The sequence below is a fragment of the Elaeis guineensis genome, chromosome 8, assembly GCF_000442705.2.
Source record: "Elaeis guineensis isolate ETL-2024a chromosome 8, EG11, whole genome shotgun sequence".
Lineage (NCBI taxonomy): Eukaryota > Viridiplantae > Streptophyta > Magnoliopsida > Arecales > Arecaceae > Elaeis > Elaeis guineensis.
This window is the reverse complement of record NC_026000.2, coordinates 4,795,367-4,816,463: the sequence shown is the minus strand read 5'-3', so window position 1 is coordinate 4,816,463 and position 21,097 is coordinate 4,795,367. Positions and strand designations below refer to the sequence as shown.

Sequence of the window (21,097 nt, the reverse complement as noted above, 5' to 3'; positions counted from 1 at the left end):
AAATTGCTATATGTAGATCTTTTATTAAATTTTTGTGGTAGTTCTTTTATTATAGCAGCTCTTTTGAAAGTTAAACGAACTTGATACATTTCATGGGTTCAAATAATGTTCTTTTTTCAATTTAAATGCTGCATATATAAAATTTTAATAAAAAGTCATATAATAAGTCAGGATATCATGACTTTTACGATATCATGTAGTTCAAATGTCGCTCGAAGTTAATTTTAACACTATTATGACATCTAAGATCAAAATTATGACATATTAGATTAATATTATGACATCTTGTAAGTAAAACAATGTAATACATTAATTTCATTTAACTACCAAGGAGCTGCTGTAATACAAAAACTACCACAAAATCGTAATAAAACATCTACAGATGTCATTTTACTTCTTGATGGATTGAACATGTAACTTGATGGATAATATTATTTAGATGCTAATCAACAACCTCAAGTGCATAATTGTGATTGAAAAATTTTTTCTTGGACGAACAGAAGCTCAACAAAATAAAGAAGAAAAGAGAGAAGAGTATTCGAAATATCATCCAACTAGACTGTAAAATAATAAAAATTTTATTTTTTTAAAAAATATTTTCATTATGTTAAATTTAAAAAATAAATTATAATATGTATTAAATATATTCATCAATAGAACAGTATATCATCTCCATTTTTTTCATACCATCGAATATCTGATCATATTACGCTGCGAGGGCGTCACATGAATCAATTGAATGAGGTGGTGTACTCGACGTCAGATTTTCTGCACTGCAGGCAGTGTACAAAAAATTTTGCTTTGGTGAAAGATGCTCGGTGTCCCGCCATCATTATTTCTTAAAAAAATAGATCTTTTATGGAGCTCAATATTGCTTTGCGTCAGTTATTTTCACTGATATCATAAATACATGGTATAATTTTGATGAGCCAATGACTAGCTAGATATTTTTTTAAAAAAAATTATTTGAGATTATTATGCTTGATCAGTGAATCTTTTTTTGATATATGCTATAACTTTTTTTTTTCCTTTTTGTGAGGAAAGAATTGATGGTATAACATTTCATAATATCTTGGTTCCTCTGGCTATTCTTTTCATACTTTAGTTTGTGATATATCCACAGCAATATCTTTAAATTGTGGGCTCTTGATAAATTTGAAGTAGATTAGTCCTGTCTCGGGATATGTTCTATGGTTTTTAGATCCATTTTAGGAATTTGTTGTCTGAAGAAAAAGAGAAGAAACTCTATGATGTAGAGCTCTATTTTGGTTCAATGCCTATAAATCATTAAGCTTAAACTTCAATTTTCATCTTGTAAAGCCATTGATTCAGTACATCTTCATACTACTGGCCCTAGTAATTCCTTCGCAATCATTAATTCACAACTAATAACAAAGCAAGATAACATATTTTGATTAAATTTATGGTGCAAACAAGCATTGCTTATGCTTTACTTTTCATATGATGCTTTAAGAATATAAAGTTATGCCAATATGCATGGAGAGAACCATTGCGATTGATATAATGTTGGTGGCTGAAGATTTATTTGAAGCTGGTGCTCTGACTGTTACTGTTGAGATTTCTGATCTCCCCTGATTGTTTTCTTTGAGATGTCCGGAACATGTCATTCTTTTGGAAATTGTCATTTACCATGAATTGATCTTAGGGTCGGTCCTGAGACAGGTCGAACTGAGCAACCGCCCAAGATTCCAGACTCTGCATTGATGTTCTAATAAGATGTGAGGATGACTTTCTACAATATTATAACAAAAAATAATTAAATAATTAATAATAAATTTTATATATTATTTAATGAATATATCTATAAAAAATTATTGTATGTAGATTAATTTTTCAATAATAATTAATATTTAAAATATGTTAATTTTTAATAGAGAATGCTCCATTTTTTTATTTGACTCTGAGTCTAAAAAATATCAGGACCGGATCTGATTGATCTCGGCTGAAACGTGTCTTTATGGCAACTGTTCCTAATTGTTCCATTTATACTTCCGTATTTCACTCATCCTGTTTCCACTGAATTTGCAACTTCTTTTTTTCTTTTTTTTTTTTTCCTCCAACTAGAATGCCAAGGTACTATCTTTATTTTAAAAATATATTATCTTAAAAATTTTATTTTTTATTAATTATATAATTATTTAAAAAATAATTATTCAGCACAACGTTCCTATTTCGAACCAATAGAAGCCAGGAGCAGGATTCCGGCCCTCCGACAGCCACCACCTTTTTTTTTTAAGGGCAGAGGTGATGTTTACACACACACACAAAACGGAGGTAATCCAATGCACACTAAGGAGATCTCTCGATGCAAAAGGATCTCACGGACACCAACACCAACCTGGTGCCACTAATTATTCATGCATGCAAGCATCTTTTATTCAGGTGAAATAACTGGTCAGATGACCCCTAAAAAAAAGGAGACTCAGGCTTCCGATTCCCCCCATTTCCACTCCACAGTAAGCTTTCAGGGCATTCCGAGGTGCTTTCTCTCCTTCCCCCCGAGAAGCAGAACTGCAGGTACGCCGAGTAATCATAAGGCTCGTAGAGCCGTGGGTGCTCTTCGTCAACCAACTCTTCTGGGGCTTGCACCAAGTAGCCATCCTTTGGGTTCACACCATATCCCACAGAGTACCTCTTCTCGTTACCAGCATTTATGATAGGTAGGCTCAAGTCTTCCATTAGACCATGCCTATCAAAAAAATAGATAACAACAATAGAATCATTAGAAAGGAGGAAATCCAAATCATAAGAAATTAACTACTAATTAACACCCATTCTGGTCTTCAGCTAGCCCATCAGATCTCTCACCTAGCAACTACCTTATCAACACATTAATTGCGTATTGCCTTCATTCAGTTATCACTATTCTACCATTAACAAATTCAGATGCATAATTGGAGGTATTTGGTTATATTTGGAATCAAAATCAAAATGGCTATAATATCTTCAACATGGTTCGTGATCAGAATCAGAATGAAATTTGAATAGTAAAAAATATAAAGGCTAAGTTTTTGAGAATCGAAGCATTTTCATTTTCAGTGGGAATGAGACTCTCCTCGACCCTGATTTTCATTCCCAATCTCATTCCAGAATCCAACTCCCCTAACCAAACATATCCTAAGTCCTAACCTCGTTGAAAGCTCCTTTGGAGCCGAAGGTAGGGAAGGAAGAATGATGCACAACCTGAGAGGTTCCCCGGTGAAGACAGTGAAGGAGTTTGGCGTGGGGGGGGGACATGGATCCATTGCCCATCTTTGTCTCCACTTCGAGCCCTCCCACTTGGTGCTGGCAAATTATGGTCAGAACGTTCATGTTGTTGTGTGCCTTCCCTCCGGATTGAGCCCCATACTCCATGAGCACGAACCGTACTGTAGGTGGAATCCACAAAGGACTCGAAGTGCTGCTATACACCCAAGCCCTCCAACACTATCATCCGGACCATCCGCTCCAGCTCTTGTAGATGCTTAGCAAACGTCCACACCGTATTACCAATGCAAAAATGCACCATTAACCATCAAGTAAATTAGTCTTCCTTTAAATATGTAGAAATGCATCAACTTGGGCAGCCTTTCTGACCAGAAGGTTGGATTTCCCTGGGCCACATGAGGTTGGTGAAGGCTTGGGAGCCTTGGAGGAGCGGCGCATCGTCGATGACGAGACTCTCGTAGGCCCAGCCGGGGATTTGGCCGATGTAGCCATGAAGGCTCTTATAGGAAACGTTCTGCATCTTGGTCTCCACGGGGAGGCCGACCAGCTCCTTTGCAGCGGTGCCAAAGAGCTCATTGCGAAGCTCTCGGTGGAGACCTTATCGAAGATGCATGGCCTCGAACCAGCCCCAGGACTGCAATGCCTCCAAGGACTTGGGACCTCATGACTGTGTCCCAGCCATCGCTTCCTCTTTTCTTTAGCTCCAGCCCCGAGAAGTCTATCTTGGGAAGCTGGAGAGCAATAGGAGGACCCATTTCTATCTCCACCGTCTTGTTCTCCAAGTCTCCCTCGCCACTTTGAGGGATCCGGAGAAGAAAGGCCAACTCGTTCAAGCAAAGCAGCAGTATCACGTGCACCGAGAGTGCATGGCTGTAATGGCTCAGTTACCTAGAACAGGATTTGTTTCGATATTAAATTAATAATGTCTATAAAGATCCAAGAAGGAGAAATAAAATATTGTTATTATAGAAATTAGGTATCGGTTAACATATTTATCAGTTATTGTTATATTATATCAGCAATGGTCAACGTTTCCATTATATCAAGTGGTGTATGATGGGGTCCAACGCACCTCCACGTCCCGTTCCATTCCACCCGCCTCTTGCACATGCTGGTCTAGGCACGTTCATCACACTCATGCACATACGAGAAATTAGTACAAATAATAAATTTAAACTAGCTATTATTTAAATAATAATATAATATTAATTATTTTGCATTCAAAAACATATGATAATAATTATTTTGATCCTGTGAAGATTATGTGAATGGCTGCAAAGATTTTTATGTAGAAATACCTGCACAGAGTCTGATAGTATATGAAATAGCGCATTTTTAGATCAAATATGTCCATTCAAGATTTAGAATAAGCATCATTAATTTGATCAGCATACAGAAAGAATAGATACCAGAGAGTATAAATTTTCATTAATAATAAAAGTCTTATTAATAGTAAAAATTTATATAATTTGAACGAAACTTAAGAAATCAGATAGTACATTAAAGAACTCTCTTAATTTCTATTTCACGAGGATGCCTCAATATCAAAATATCATAACACTAAAAAAAAAACTTGCATAATCTGAAGGCATACGCTAAGTAAATGCTCCAACCAAAAGTACTTGAATCTTCAAAAAGAAAAATTATCAGATGGATTATATCCATCTTGAACTTAGGATGTATTGGGATAATCAATTCTGCTATCCTAATTCACACTTGGTGCATGATATCTCCGACTCAACAATGGCATTTGACTACGTGTCGCCGATTGATGTCCGATCGAATGGTCTAATCGATCAAAAGAGTTGACAATTCGTCACACCAATTACCTTATCAGCATTCGACATCGACAATTTATTACCGTTTGTCTACTTAAGTCGTGACTGATTAAGACGATCCAACATCCAGTCGGTACCAGTATCCTGTCGACATCCAGTCGGTAGTAATATCCTGTTAGCATGCCATCGACGACTCCAACGAAATATTGGGGTCACCGACTACCAATCAATATCACCGACCCTCAGTCGGTTATCAAAAACTGCCAGCGTAAAAAATGTATAACGGCCACATATCATGATCATCAATGGGCATTAACTATTCATCTCACGATCACGTAGTGCCAGAATAAACGGGATCCCTAACTGTTACAAATGGTTATCAATAACTCGTCTATAAAAAAAAAAGTAAATGAACAGCATTGGTAAGACACTTCTTGGCTAATACTATGTCAATTTTAATATTCTATCTATTGTTCACCACTTTCCACTGATTTAAGTATCGGAGAATCTCCGTCGGATACAATTTCAGTCAGTGAACTTCTTTTGCAGATTGCTCTTCGTCAAAATCAGACGTAACAAGAGATTGACCGCAGCAGAATGAAATGAATCCATCTAATAATTTTATTTTAAGATGAAATCAATCGACTTTGGATGATTTTATTTTAGGCCCATGATGGATCGAATCCATTTAACAATATTTGCTCCAACATGAATGCAATGAGCCAAAAGTCTCCTGTACTTCATTTTTTTTTTTCACTTCTAGCAGATTTCAAAATATACTCGTGGTGGATAAAGCAATGGTGGATTTGTGTGAAAGAGAATCCGTTATCGCAGCCGACAGATTTCAACGAGTTTGGATTGCATCTTTCGCAGCATCAGTTGTTGGATTGTCCTTTGCACATCTTTGAAAACATGATGGATCTCTTTTTTTTCCATTTCAGCATAGATCAGGAAGCTAATATCGTGCTTTAAAAGATGTGCAAAATGCAATTTAATAGTGGACGTGATGAACCATTCTCTGGTGCAGAGGATCCCACCCGAATGACACTCACCAAGCACTATAACTAAGAACCTGCCATATCGCAGTCGCTGCTCTCTCTCTCTTTTTTTGGCCCCTTCATGGTGAGGACGGACGGCACGGGCACAGCAAGGATGCAGAGCTTGGGTGAGATGGGTGGTGCTTGTAAAACTCCTTGCCACTCCAAGACACCGGTTCTCCTTTAAGAGACGAGAGTAAAAGGCAAAGGATAAGCTAAATGAGATGGATGAGATGAGCAACTGCTTATTTCGGGAAAACTGCATCACGGTGCATGCTTGACGAATGGGGCATTCAGAAACGGGCGGTTATAATTGGTGGCGAGTTGCTAATTTGACCGATCATATGATAGATGATTCGCTAGGCCTTTTTAACTAGTTATGTACTCACCAAAATGAATGGTTTGCCCATTTGGAGGCCTTAAAATTTCTCGTACCTTTTTTGGGTAGAAAAAATTTCTACCTACAGTAATGAATAGCCACAACAAGTATTATCTAAATTTTACCGGCTCAAAAATTACACCAACTTGTCAAAGTGTTGCACTCTTTATCAGCTCAAAATAACCAATTAGAACACTACCAGGCGAAAAAATTGATTGCAAATGCTGAGGCTCCATTCCCGCAGTTTGATTTTTGAAACGTACGCTGATAGATAAAAAAACCAAAAAATGGAAAAAAGACATACCACCTATACAACGGATTATGAAGAAGAAAGCCCCCGATTGAGACAGCAGATAGAGCCAAACAAGGGTAGATTACATGAAGCCACCGACACAATCACACCTACAACAGCCACCACGAGAATTGAGAAACACTGCCACCGAGGCTCTCACCTAAATGTTTCACACAAGCATGGGTAAAGAAACATCAGTGCAAGGAACGTACATTTCATTATCTAATAACAAATTTCAATTAATGAGTACAAATATCCAGATATACATCAGTTAATCTTCACATCAAGCTTTGTTATTTTCACAGCGTTAGCTAGAAGGCTTTTTTTTTGCCCCCTACTCCAAACTACTACAGAAATTCAAACAAGTACCAGTACCGAGTTCTCTACATCTTCTCTGATGTATGAACTTGCTTGACATGAGGATAATGCAACTTCATCTGGCTGCCTGCTTGCTCAACCGAGAAACCATCCCAACCATAAAAATGAGTTAGAAATTCACAGAAGCATCCGTCCATCCTCACAAAAACCATAACCATAACCCTAACTAAAAGGCACAAGTGCATTTAATTATGATACAAAGAAACAAAAGGTGGGCTAAGAATCACAATTAAACGTAAAAAATGTTGCCACAGAGAGAGAGAGAGAGAGAAAGAGAGAGAGAGAGGACCAAATTTCATATTTGGTAGTTTGACTAAACTTACATACAACACTGCTTTTACATTGGTTGCATTCTGTATGTCGTGTTAATCTTTGCCACATTGGTGAGTCCCTCTGCAAACAGCCTGCTGCTGAGTTGGTTCATTCTGCAAGAAACTTGTGCACTATCAGACAGCCCAACCTACTTCCATCCAACGGAAATATACAAATCCCCAATAGGTCTCTGATTCTCAATCGGGCAACCACCCTGTCAAATCCGGTCAGTTGAAAACTCTTTAAACATATGTACATAGGTGACAAGGGAAATAACACTGAAATCTTCTCTTTTTTCCTGGTACTAAGAGAATCAGGACTCATGAGGCAGAGTATCAAAGGCTGCCACCACACATCCCACAGGAATGAAGATCTGGTTTCAGTAATTTAACTGTATCACTAAGACCCTATTCAACTTCTTTTCTCTTCTTCCCTATCTTGTTTGTCAACCTAAAACTTTCCATTGTGTCTGAATTGGGAAGCACGTCCTTGACATGGATGATAGAATCATCAAGAGTGTATATTCGGAGAGCAAGGGATGAAACAGTCGGGGTCTTCGCTGCAGCTGTGAGTGAGGACCAGAACCACCAACTGTTTTTCAGGTATTCTGTCTTGATCATGCCCTCAAACAAGATTGTTGCTTGAATCATCTACAAGAAAATACCATAAGAACACAGTCAGACCTGTATAAAAGAAATCCTTTTTGAAGGGACTTCCAAAGAGATCAAAGTGGATTCTTAATCCCAAAGTGGTCATTAGCACTTCCCTCTAATTGACCAATTTCTCGTTTCATACCAGTTAGTTCCTCCTTGACCAATTTTGCAATCCTTTGGCTAATATTGGTCGAGACAGTTTCAAAAAATTCTGCGTGCCAAAAAATCACAACTTCTCTCACGAAAAATCTTTATGTAATAAGCTCCCATGCTTTCTACCTTCGATAAATTAGTTTCACCTACCCAAAGATATTATTATTTTATCAAAACCCCTCTAGTATATGCTCTCTGGTCAACTAGCCGATCAAAACTTGTGGGCTCAAAGCTATGAATATAATATCACCAGATGAATCCATGCTAAGGAATCAGGGAAAACTTGTTGCAGTGTTTGTAGTCTTCCATCATCTAATGATTTTATTCAAGACATTTGCAATGCACATTAAACGAACCAGTAAAAATAAAAAAATGACTATAAGATATTAAATTGTATTAAATATAGATAGATATAAAATAAAAAAGTAATACATAAGAATATATAAAAATAGGGCATAAGAAATTCACATATATGAAAAATCATAGGACAAATAAGGATAATATTGCAAGTCTTTGAATTAGTGCAAATAAAAATAAATTAAAATGGATAAATTGAATGCACGAGAGGGATAGAATAGGGAAAGAAAGGGGTTGGGGGGGGTGCTGCGGTGCACGGGGGTAACAGAGCTCTTTTTTTTCTCTTTTTCTTTTCTTTTTTGTGCACAAACACTCCAACTAATTTAAGTTGCTAATTTGATAAATATTGTTAAGTGAAAATAACGAATTCAGAATCAATTTTGGTTTTGATATGTATGTTTAAAAAGGAAATATCTGCGGAACTTAAGGTGTATTTTTCTAGATTATTATTAAGGCTATTTTGATCATGAAATTTGACAGACAGTATCTGTCAAAGAAAATATCAAAATTTGAAGCTCTCTTTTTAATCTATAGTATAGATAAAACAGAACATTCTATGAGAAAAAAATTGTAATTAATTTTCTGAATGGCATTCCTCATACAATGGACATAAGTCTATGGATCTTGCTTATTGATGCTTAAATGCTTTACTTCTGGCCTGAATCTTGAATTGCAGAATGTATTGGTATGGTCATGAGCTACATAATGACATTTTACTTGTAGCAGTTCTTGACACAAGCAAGCAGCATACATGCTTACCACCATGGAAGTTTTGGAGTTGATCAACCAGACTTAAAAACATCTGGTTTAGGGGTGGCTTTGCTTTGCTCCTTAAACAAGCGAAGCTACTTATCTAGATGCATATTGATCTTATTGCGAACTGCTTCATGGTCCTTCACCAACAGACTAACTATATGGTCATGCCTGCTACAAGTCACAAACATAACAACAAGATCGAACAGAGGATAGTTTACATAATAGAGTTTTTGAGACAGCAATGGAACCCAATTACCATTAGCATTTAGGTTTTATTTAAAGTCTCATGCCTTTCTAAGCAAATGAAGCAAAACAATAGCAATCGAGGCACACATAAGAGAAGGCAAAGTCTCTAGCTCGTGTTAACAGATTGGTTAGGAGGACAAAACTAAACATAATTGGAAAACAAGCTGAAACCACAACCATTCTACAAACGAAGTTAGCTAAAGTATCCTGTTATTCAGGGCTACACTCCCCTGCTCATATATATTTGTTAGGATATCTAAATGTACGTCTCTGCTGTAGGAAGCTGCAAGTCAGTATTTTGGTTCTCCAACATTATTCACATAAAATTTATAAACTAGTCATCTCATAACGACCTCCAGGATTGACCATAACCAGCAATTAATCCAGTCAGTAGTTTTTATGCATCCAACTTTCTGACAACAAAAGTTTGATGGTATCACTATGTTAACATGCCGCAATTCATCTAATAGAAGTATTAGTAAGTCCTAGACAATAATTCTATACCTGGTAAACTAGCAATATTCTGACAGCAAAAACATCAGAAACATGTCAAACTACAAGACAGCTGCAAATTAAAATGCAATTAAGAAGTAACATAAGGCGAATCCAACTTGCCTCAAATATTGACTCTGAAGACTTGACAAATGCACGCCAAGCACATCTTTTCATCAAGTGCGACTTAGAAGGTCTTAGTGCTTCCTCAGGCAGGGCTGCATCCATATCAAGTAAATTGATCTTGAGTTGCTTTAATATTTGAGCAATTTTACCCACAAGGGGCCTGAATGATGACTCAGGAATTGTGCATCGGTGACTAACTTCCAGTCCTTGTGTCTTAGTAGTTATGAGGGGTGTTCGCTCTCCATCACCTGTATAATCTGATGAGGATCCCTTTCTTTTTATCAACTGGTCATCAGAACCATTGCTTACACAATTTTGCACTGACTTAGTGGCTCCTTCGGTGCCATTTCTTATGCCATCCCTGGATGCAGTTGCACCAGCTTGTTCCCTTTGCATGGACATTGGCAGCCACTCTTCTGATAAGGCTAATCCAGCATCCTGACCAGCATCAGATTTTTTACTTTGGTTCAGCACTAATGTGGGATTAAGAAGAAATACAGGTGAAGGGACAAAAGATGGGACCCCATTTGAACCAATAAGCCCTACTTCCTGCACCAAATCCTTGTTAGAATTTTTGATGATGAATTTCTTACTTATCTCATCAAGGTCATAAGGACATACTTTCCTTGGAAACTTAACCAACCTCCAGCAGATTAACTTTTTATTGTTTGATGTCTCAACAATATCAACCTCATCAGAGTGCTCCTTTTCTTTGATGCTCTCTGACCTTCCCCCTTTTCCTTTTAATTGATCATCACTTTCTTTGCTTTCTTCAGAAGCTGGATTAGTTGGAATGCACTTTCCATCGCTATGCCCTCAAGTTCAATGACCGTGCAAAAAGTCTGGTGACAGGAAAGACAGTGGTATCTAGAAGACCATACAGGTTCTAAGCACACACATCTATACATTCTCTCCTCATATCCTATTTTTGTCTTCCCCCCTCGTTTTCTTGGGATTTCACTTGCTTCTGGCTCTAAGCAAGGACCATACCTGCTCTCAAGAATCTTTGCAGCCTTTGTACTTAAACAATGTGGAACTGCAGATTTTTCACTGACAGAGGACTTTGATATTTGTTGAAAATCATCAGGTTGATGGTTCGTATCCTGATACAACAGAAGTCTTAGCCACTGCAAGATACATTCCTTCAATTCTCTTTCTCTAGGATCACTATCCCTCAACCAACCAACAAGTTCTTGAATTTCATTATCAGATTCAAATAAAGCCCAAAAGTTATTCCGATCAGAATTAAAAGGGCTACAAGTATGAGACCCACTCAGATATGCATCTCTTCTTTCAGATGCTGCTGGCATGCTTCCATCAGCCACAAACCAAGGACGTTTACCAGGCCTACCTATAACCCAGTACAATCGGCCGGAAGAATCCCTACCTAGAAATTCCCTTCTTACTGATGTCAGCATAACTTGTGACTCCAAACTGGCAATTGAATCCTGCAAACATGAAATCTCATTTTTTAAAGATTCCATCTCAAGGTAACTGCCTTCAGGCTCAGTTACATTGGCATGAATATCGTTATCACTTCCTTCAAGTGTTCTATCCCGATTGGGAGTTGAGAACTCTCCCACTAAGGTATTGACTGCAGAACATGTGGACATTGAATGAGCACACTCTTCCAAATCAGTTCTCCTACCATCAGAAAACTGATGAGATCCATGAAGAATAGCAGCTTTTAATGGAATAGGGGCATTCTTTTCAACATTTACAATGTTCATCACCACTTCTCTCCCAGCTTCATCACCTTCTCCTTGTGAAGAAACTACTGTGGATTTTTCATCTTGTCCATTGAATTGATCTCTTCTACTAACATTCATACTAGAGGATAAGTTTTCAGGAAATGATTTATCGAAAGCAGGTTCATCAATTGTGTGCATCTGGGGTCTCTTAGCATGGGCATTTGTGTCCATTATGCTCTTCGGTAAGTAGTCCTTGCCAACAGCAACTTGTCCAGTCTCCACAAGGCATTCCTCCATCATTATGGATGCCCCCTTCAGTGGATTTGCTGAACCCATTACACTATTGTTCATTTTGTTGCTGAAATGTTGTTGCTGTCCCATCAATCTAGCATGGCCGGCACACATAGCAGTTGTACCATCTTCTCTTGCAACATCACCAAGTCCGCTAAGTTTGCTTGTACTTTCCTTTACAGCACTCGTTGCCAGTAATTCTTCTTTGTTTTTCAAGGTTCTCCACTCTACACCTAGATTACGCAATTTTTGCTGCATCTCATTTGATTTATCAGCAGACTGTTCTAGGTGTTCTCGAACAAGTGCAGTGTTCAGCACTTCATCACATAGAAACTTCAGCAAAAATATTCTCTGCAATCAACATAATTCAGCAGAAAATATGAGAATAATACAGATGGTAAGTAAAATTTTATGTAGTAGGAAAGTCAAGCAAGCAAAGTGCATTGTTAACATATTGGCATAACATTTCAATAATCACATTGACAATATAATGCAAGGACCACATACTAAAATCCAACAGGTATAGCTTAAAAATTCATATAATTGATTAGCTATAATTCAAGAAAAAAATTCGAGTATAATGTTCACAGTCATGTTAAAAAAATATGCACACATTCCCAATGCATGCTAATACAAGGGCACATAATCATAAATATCCTTGTATCCTTCCACGCCAAAACAACACAGGAAGAATGGGCATTCAATAACATGAAACCCAGAAAAGTAAACTTTGCCGTTTAATAATCAAATTGCTAAATGGGTTAGACCACCAGCTAATAAGAAATGCATACAGCATTTATAAAATCTTAAAGAGAAGACAGATTACGTATCATACTTAGCACAGGAGACAGAATGGAGAGAGAGAGAGATTACTTGTTATGTAAAATAAGGACTAAGATTATTTTAGCATTTAGCTGCCCTGCTATTTCTAATTACCATGTTCCAATATGAAAAAGAGGCCCATGCATCAGAGGTTTCATGATTGGGCCATGACAATTTATGAACCAAACATCACTAGCTCATATGGTTACGGGCAGTCCAGACATCCTAGACTTTATACCCATTCATCCATAAGAAGTAACCTGTATTGTGCAATTCACTCAAACAAGTCAGACTATGTATTACATATCACATAAGGATTGAACACATACCTCATTACTTTTTCCCCTAGGCAGATTTAAATGAAGACAGATGGCATCAACATACCTAGCAGTTGTAATAATAGGAACATATTGATCTACAACTTGTCATACTACTATTAAGAAGAACAAACATGACACTGTCAACACGTGAATTGCAGTTGATGATATCAAAAAAAATAAATCGATCTAAATGCATCGGTCTACTTTAACTTTTTTTTCTAGAACAAGGATATGGCACAGATCACATAAATTTTTTTCCACCTACGCTTCTTTCACAATTGGATTGCATGATAACTTTCATCTAGATAACTGAGAAGTAAAATGGACATGATAGTGTCAAAAATAAAAATAGTTGATGCAATGATAAAAGAGTGCGCAGATTGGCCGATCGGAAAGACGGTTTGAAGATAATTACAAGCAAGATGAATATGCAGCTGACCAAGGCTTCAAGCAGGAATAAAGAAGAATGACATACTAACAGATTTTCACAAATTTACTTGACCAGAGGAGAGCAACTAATAGATTCAACTCGCATATTAATATATTCAAATGGTTAGTTTGATTGACCAATAATAAATCAAATTGAAATTATCTGACATACCCAATAAGTAGTATCAATCTCAAATTTTGTTTCAGAAGGAAATAAATCATTTCCGTTTATTAGATAAGAGACGCAAGTGAGTCGGGTTGCTACAAACGGTATTGGGCCTATAATTTGACAAAACACATGTTTTTCCTACATTTGTGCCACATGCACATATCAAGCAGAATTAAACGTATCCTAAGATAAAAGAGAACCAATTGTTACAATATGTATTTGAAGTTTTTCAGTAATATTTGCAAAATAATCAAGTATTTTTCACCATTAACAAGATGTTACTTCATTATAGTGTGCCCTTTTTTAATATTTTGAATCTTTTTCTTTGTTTCTCAATTAAAACATCCTCCTGTGCATTGCACATATCTTTTGCCTGCTCCCAATTACATAGTTCAATAAAAACAGGGACTAGACAAGGTGACAAATGCAATAAAGTACTTCCACAAAATTTCAATATGCTCCAACCTGCATCAAGTGTAATACAAGATTACCTAAAACAGTCAGGTTATCACACCGCGAAATGAATGGTACACCACATAACTAATAGCATCATATGTCTCGAGATGGAAGGGAAAAAAAAAATTCAAAGAATTGAACCATTTAATTGATAGCTCTAAACAACATAACATAGAAATACTCATGCCCTGCATCCTCTTCTGTAGACTGTAGAGTGAAAAGAAAACATGTTATAGGTGAAAGATCTCATAGTTCTGTAATACCATCATTTAATCACTTATATTTGGTTTTCTCACCAAAAATTGGAAGAAAAATTTTCCAAATTTCAAGACCATGATTGCAGTACATTCATTACAAATTATATTAGTTACGTTTGACATAGCTGCAGCCATGGCCTTTGAAGAGTTCACCAAGGACTACACTCATCTGATAATACCAGTTTCTGTATTGTGTCTCATATGCATCAAGAACATGGACTAGGAGTCTATGACCTGAAACTGTGCCTTGACAGACTGCAAAGACAACCATTTGCTTTTGGAGGAAGCATTTCTATCCTGCCATCGCTTTACACAGTTTAACTGAAGCTAAACAAACAAATTGTACAATCTAGCTGTTACAAGCTCTTTTGCAAGCTGTAATAGTTCTCCAGTATAACATCCTCACCCTCAAGAAAATATACAGGTTATATGATTTGAATGACATGCAACTACCAAATTTAGCAACTGAGGGTGCTGTAGAAGTACTGAGAGCCCGCCGGTCAAGGAGCATCTTATAACCTTGCAAGCTTGCTCGGTAGAATGCACAACTAAAGGCAAGGAGAGAGAATAAGAGTAAAATTCTGTGGAATGATGGAAAGAATAGGTTCGCAGGTACAAGCGTCAAAACACATTAAAGTAAATGAACCAAACTGATTTGCTTATAGTACAAAGAGTTGTACATTAGCTTCCCCAATATGGAAAAGCAAGGTATAGTTTTCAAGATACTTAAAAAGATGCAAAATTTATATGATTTGGCAGATTTACCTAGAGAAATTATAACCATACAGCATGCATCTATTATATCCACCAATAAAAGGAGAGCAATCTAAGAGTTCAGAGCATTGATCTCCCTCTAAGGGAGAGGAGGAGAAGGAGCTCTCAAAATTATTATTCAGTTCACCATGCGAAATTCTCTCATATTTGGAATTCTATACTGGAAAAGCCCATGTAGCCATGTTTAATAACAAGGACAATTGAACAGGATAGATCCTTAGAGAGTTGCTCTCCATTTAATAGACATGATAATCGGAAAGCAGTAAAGCTTGCTAATTGTGTGGCTGTAATATGTGAAAAGAATATCAAATCCTAGCATGCTTAAAAAATGCTGAACTAAACCTAAGATAAGATTCTTCATGACCAACAATATCAAACGCCACAATCCATATTCCAGATGATGCGTTTATATTTTAGAAAGTGGTATTTTGGTTTCTTACATATTTGAATACGACATAATTAGCACATGAATTTTATTTTTAAGGGAAACAATTTTTTACTTTTGGTGGGCTTTGTATATTTTGCTGATATCATAAAAAAATGAATCATAGAAGTTTTTTCCCTTTTTTGGGGAAAAGTAGGACACAGTGTATAATGAGTTTCCATTAGGGTAACGAAAAACAAACTCCAAACTCCAAGGATCTCCTGGTAAGTACCAGACCTGGAATCTAGAGTAAGCCAAAGGACAAGAGTTTTTTTTCCGCCTCTTTAAAAAAAAAATTAGGAATGCAAATATATAGTCAGCTTTATGGGACCACATGACTGCAGAGTTTAAATTAAATTCTTGAAATTATATTCAACAAAACAAATGCCTAATGTAAGTGATATCACATAAAAAATTTGTTACAGTGCTAGACAAGTTTGTCAAATCATTAGTGAGAGACTAATGACACAGGGTCACAGAACAAAAGAAAACATCGCATAGTCATGCACCATTTGTAAGGCCAAAATGGGAAGAGAAAAAAAAGAAATATGCAAACCTCTTCCATGCAGAACTCCCAATATTCTCTTTCTTCCATTGTGACTGCTAGCTGATTTAGAGCCTCCTGGAAAGCACGAGCTTCGTCTCCCAGATGTCTCCTTGGATGGCGTTTAATAAATTGAGAATGCATCCGCGAATCTGGCATCTTAGATTGACTCTGAACACAGGATGGACAGTACCAATTCCCTTCTGGAATTCGAGCTAGTGGAGGGTTCAAACAGTATGTATGATATTCAGAATCACACTTATCACAAAGTAAAACACTGTCATCATCTTTATCAATGCCACAGACTTTGCAGACTCCTTCCTCCCAAGGGGCTTTAGGTAGCTCATTTGCTGTAAGAAGAACATCATGCAGCTCCTTCCACGTTTCGGAAGCAAAATGCTTGGCACCAGCATGATCTAAACACTTCTGAGCCAGGCTGAGCACCTGTACTCAGAACAGAAGTTTTTAACAAAGTACAAAAGCAGCAGTCTTACATGCACACTCACACACATCAGAAATATACATATATGCATGTGAGGAGAAGTCAGGAGAAAAAGAAAATAAATAGAAAATTTTCTGCAGAATGATTGCATGTTAAAAATATATTATCTGCATATAATTATGTCCTTATATGTCCCCTCTTCCCCATACCTAGAAATTATAGAAGTGAAATACTAGACACCAAAAACAATATTCAGAATTAGTGAATCATCAGACATGTACAATGCAGATACAATATTTGATTGTAAATGTGCTTCTAGTTGAAGATCATCTCACAACATGACAAAGAAAGAGATATCGCATTGCCAGTTTAGACATAACAAAAGAATAAAGATCTAGACTTCACTTCCCTGAAATGATAATCCACACACTCTAACCTAATCTTTGTTCATCATACCCTATTATTTACCCAATGTTGTAACAATTCTAAAATTCTAACTGACTACCGTAAACTTCATTAGCGGGTAGTATGAAGAGTACAAATATAAAATAAGACATTATAAAGTTAGAAGATTAGACACTCTAACTAATCTAGATACAAAATTTGATTGTAAATGTGCTTCTAGTTGAAGATCGTCTCACAACATGACAAAGAAAGAGATATCGCATTGCCAGTTTAGACATAACAAAAGAATAAAGATCTAGATTTCACTTCCCTGAAATGATAATCCACACACTCTAACCCAATCTTTGTTCATCATACTCTATTATTTACCGAATGTTGTAACAATTCTAAAATTCTAACTGACTACAATAAACTTCATTAGCGGGTAGTATGAAGAGTACAAATATAAAATAAGAAATTATAAAGTTAGAAGATTAGACCCAGACCTCCTCCTCAAACAATGACTCAAAATTCTGTGACAATGTTTCCGCCAATTGCATCAGATCAGGCCGATCCCCATATGCTGTACATATATTATGCCAGACCTGCCATCAGAAGCAAGACGTAGATATGTCATAATGGTGGCCACTTGTACTTCAATAACAGTACACCTCAACTACCTCATTACTTGCATGGATATATGAAAGAGTATATACACATACATAAATGTATATACATATATGTCCCGATGTAAATTACAGACCACCTAATAACCAACTGTATAGACCAATAATTTCTCATATTAAAACATATCAGTTACACAGTTAATTCAAATATATACTAATTAATAAAATCACGCTGTAGACTCACACTAAGAGTGCATATACAAACACAGAGAATGAACAAACAAATGAATACATGAACACAAGCAACCATAAAATGCGTACATATGGACGTCATGACAAGACACTAATCATCTCCAAAGAACACAATCCTAGAATTCAAATTATGGCAAAACCTTCTCTTTTGTTTTGGCTACCTCTATTTATTGAATTACTAAGATATTTAAGACATAAAATATACCTAACAAACAGTAAGAACATGGTCATATGACATAGGTGACATTAACTCAAGATCCAGAAAATAAAATTCTACGTGAATATAGCAGCACTTAATTATCTTTGAAAATGCATGTGAATTTGATAATTTGAATTTCCTACATACATGCACATCCACACTCGTAGAAAAGAAGGATTAAAGAATGCTCAAATAGAAAAAGGGAAGAAAATAATAAGGATTTGGCATGGAAATTGAGATGGTTTGCTATATAGCTTGGATCAGGGGAGACTCCATTTAGAAGAGGAACAAATAACAATAGAAGGACCAAGAAAAAGGATAGGCCCAATTAAGCTTTATGAAGGTGGTGCAGAAAGTTATGAAAAGGCTTAATCCAAGGTCTAAACCAGATTTTGATGGCGGATCGGATCTCAAGAGTGGGTCCTAAGAAATTGCAAGATAAGAGTGAAACGGATGACCTTCCAGGTTGTTACCATTAAGTTGAGATATAAGTTAAACAGCAATACATATCAAACTTTTGTTTTATTTGCAAAATGTTATGGTGTCTGGAGGCTTTCTGTGTTCTGGAGGCTTCCCCAAAACTCACTTTAAAAGCAATAAACCTAGACATGATGACAGGAACCTTGGGGTTGGGGAAGTGAAAACTTTGCGAACTTTTAGCAGGAATCTAATATTACACCTCTTCTCTTAATTTGAACCCTATACGTGAAACAAAACACAATTACTTCACAGAAGCTAATATTTATCCATGATCTAATGGTTGCAAATAAAAGAGAAAGAGATAATGGACCACTGGAATATGAGAGGGAAAGGAAGAACGGAGTGTGTGTAGTCAACCCCATCTTTTTCTTTTTCCTACCTTTTTCTGTCTCCTCTTTCCTTTCTTCTCTCCCTAGTCCCTCATATCTTTGCTTTATTCCTTTTTTTTCCCAGTAGCCAAAAGCCAAACCCACAAACCTTATTGGCCGCAGACTACAGAAGTCATGCAGCTCCCTCATGCCAAAAACTTGTGGAAAGGCAGACTACATACAAGCAGCTGGACACGGTCTGGCTGGAAGGATAAATTATAGCCCTGCGAACTAAAATATGTTATGCAAGCAAAGCAACTGCATCCGACCTCTCACCTTAACTATCAGACCAAAAATACATAAAACTCATGAACCCAAAAAAATCCTAGGATAACTTAAAACACTTAAGATTAAACAGTTTAGATCTGGCCCTTTTGGTGGCCAAGTCAGAATCTTGTCTGGAATGCATGATCTTCTCCCCAAATTATATCATGTCCATCCAGCTAAGAGGAATGTAGCTCTTACATGCTAGCTCAAGAACCACAAGAAACTGCTTTTGTCTACTCTGTCCTTTAACTTGACAAGAATGTGACATGAAATTTTCTGCCATTATTCTTTTCAACACTGCAAGGTTGAGGTGTTTTGCTCGCATTAAGTATACACATCCCTTCTTGATCTTTGGCACAACATCACACCATATCTCCAACAAGTCTTCAACCACAAATCATCACAAGCACTAGAATTTTAGAACTAGTTCCTCACTTTCATGCGACCATGCACTTTAACTGTTGATCAACAATTCTTTAAGAGTTTAAAAGGAATGTGAGAGATAATGCTAGGTTGTTGGAGATTATGTGAAACTATATTGCCAGTTTAAAAGGAGATATCTGAGATGATGTCAGATATAGTCATGCAGTAGCATGTATGAGCAACGTTTCACCGTACTGACACATACCACCCTCTATCGAGCACACTGTACTGTACCAGTACTGAATCGAGACTCGGTAGATGGGTGGCAAACCAAGTCTTGTTACACGGAACCGACACCCGTGCCAGGTATACCGACACTATAGCAACATGGTAACGAAATAGGATCTAGTACCAAGGTTGGTGGAACCGGTACCGGTGGCCGGATCGGCCGGCCGGCGGTACGGTACGGCACGTCTCTGTTCCGTTCTGAACCGAGGCGAACCGACAAAGGAAAACACGGACGAACCAGAGAAGAAAAAGAGAGAAAGAGAGAGAAATAGAGAGAGAGGGAGGGAGGAAAATCCACCGGAGGGCAGCCGTGGCCGTCGGGCGGCGGAAAGGGCTCCCGCGGCTCCGCGCGGGGAACAGGGGCGATCCGCCCCTGTTTCTCGGAGCTTTTTTTTAAAAATCCTTTTCAAAGTGAACCAGCAAAACCCTTGCCGGCTTCACTTAAGTGAAGCCGGCAAAATCCTTGCCGGTGAAGCCGGCAAAACCCATGCCGACTTCACTTTGAAAAGGCTTTTTTAAAAAAAAACCCGAGAAACAGAGGCGGATCGCCCCTGTTCCCCGCACGGAGCCGCGGGAGCCCTTTCCGCCGCCCGACGACTGCCCTCCGACGGATTCTCCTCCTTCTTTTTCTTCCTCCCTCCCTCTCTCTCTCTCTATTTCTCTCTCTTTTTCTCTTTTTCTTCTCCAGCACCGGCATGTGCCGTTTTGCATGTCGGAACCGTCTCGGTTCTCCGCCGGGATGGTTCGGCACGCCCCGTACCGGGCGGTTCAATCCGGTACGGCAATCTTTATCTAGTACCAAGACAACGAACCTTGTGTATGAGTGCTATGTGAATAACCTACATATATGTATATGTTGGGTTATTTGCAGCATTCCTACATTTAGTCTATAGCTAAAAAAATATACATTTTCTGCAAAATCAAAAAATGGGAAACAATCAATTTGAATTGCCTTGATAACTAGCAACATAATTTCTCTGTGAAAAAGCTACGATTTCTTAGCAAATATTTATGATAGCAATATCACATGTCAATCAAATTATCTACAACTTCTCAGTTGTGTT

General features: G+C 37.4%; 1 protein-coding gene across 1 annotated transcript in view; it reads right to left on the bottom strand.

The window, feature by feature from the left end:
• Window positions 1–7,304: 7,304 nt before the first annotated feature.
• LOC105050679 (methyl-CpG-binding domain-containing protein 9) overlaps window positions 7,305–21,097 on the bottom strand; it is a 28,264-nt gene continuing 14,471 nt past the window's right edge. Inside the window, 5 exon segments of the mRNA XM_010930790.4 lie at window positions 7,305–8,054; window positions 10,185–11,002; window positions 11,005–12,520; window positions 16,377–16,808; window positions 17,697–17,795. Coding sequence (XP_010929092.3) covers window positions 7,812–8,054; window positions 10,185–11,002; window positions 11,005–12,520; window positions 16,377–16,808; window positions 17,697–17,795 — 3,108 coding nt within the window. The 3' untranslated portion in view covers window positions 7,305–7,811.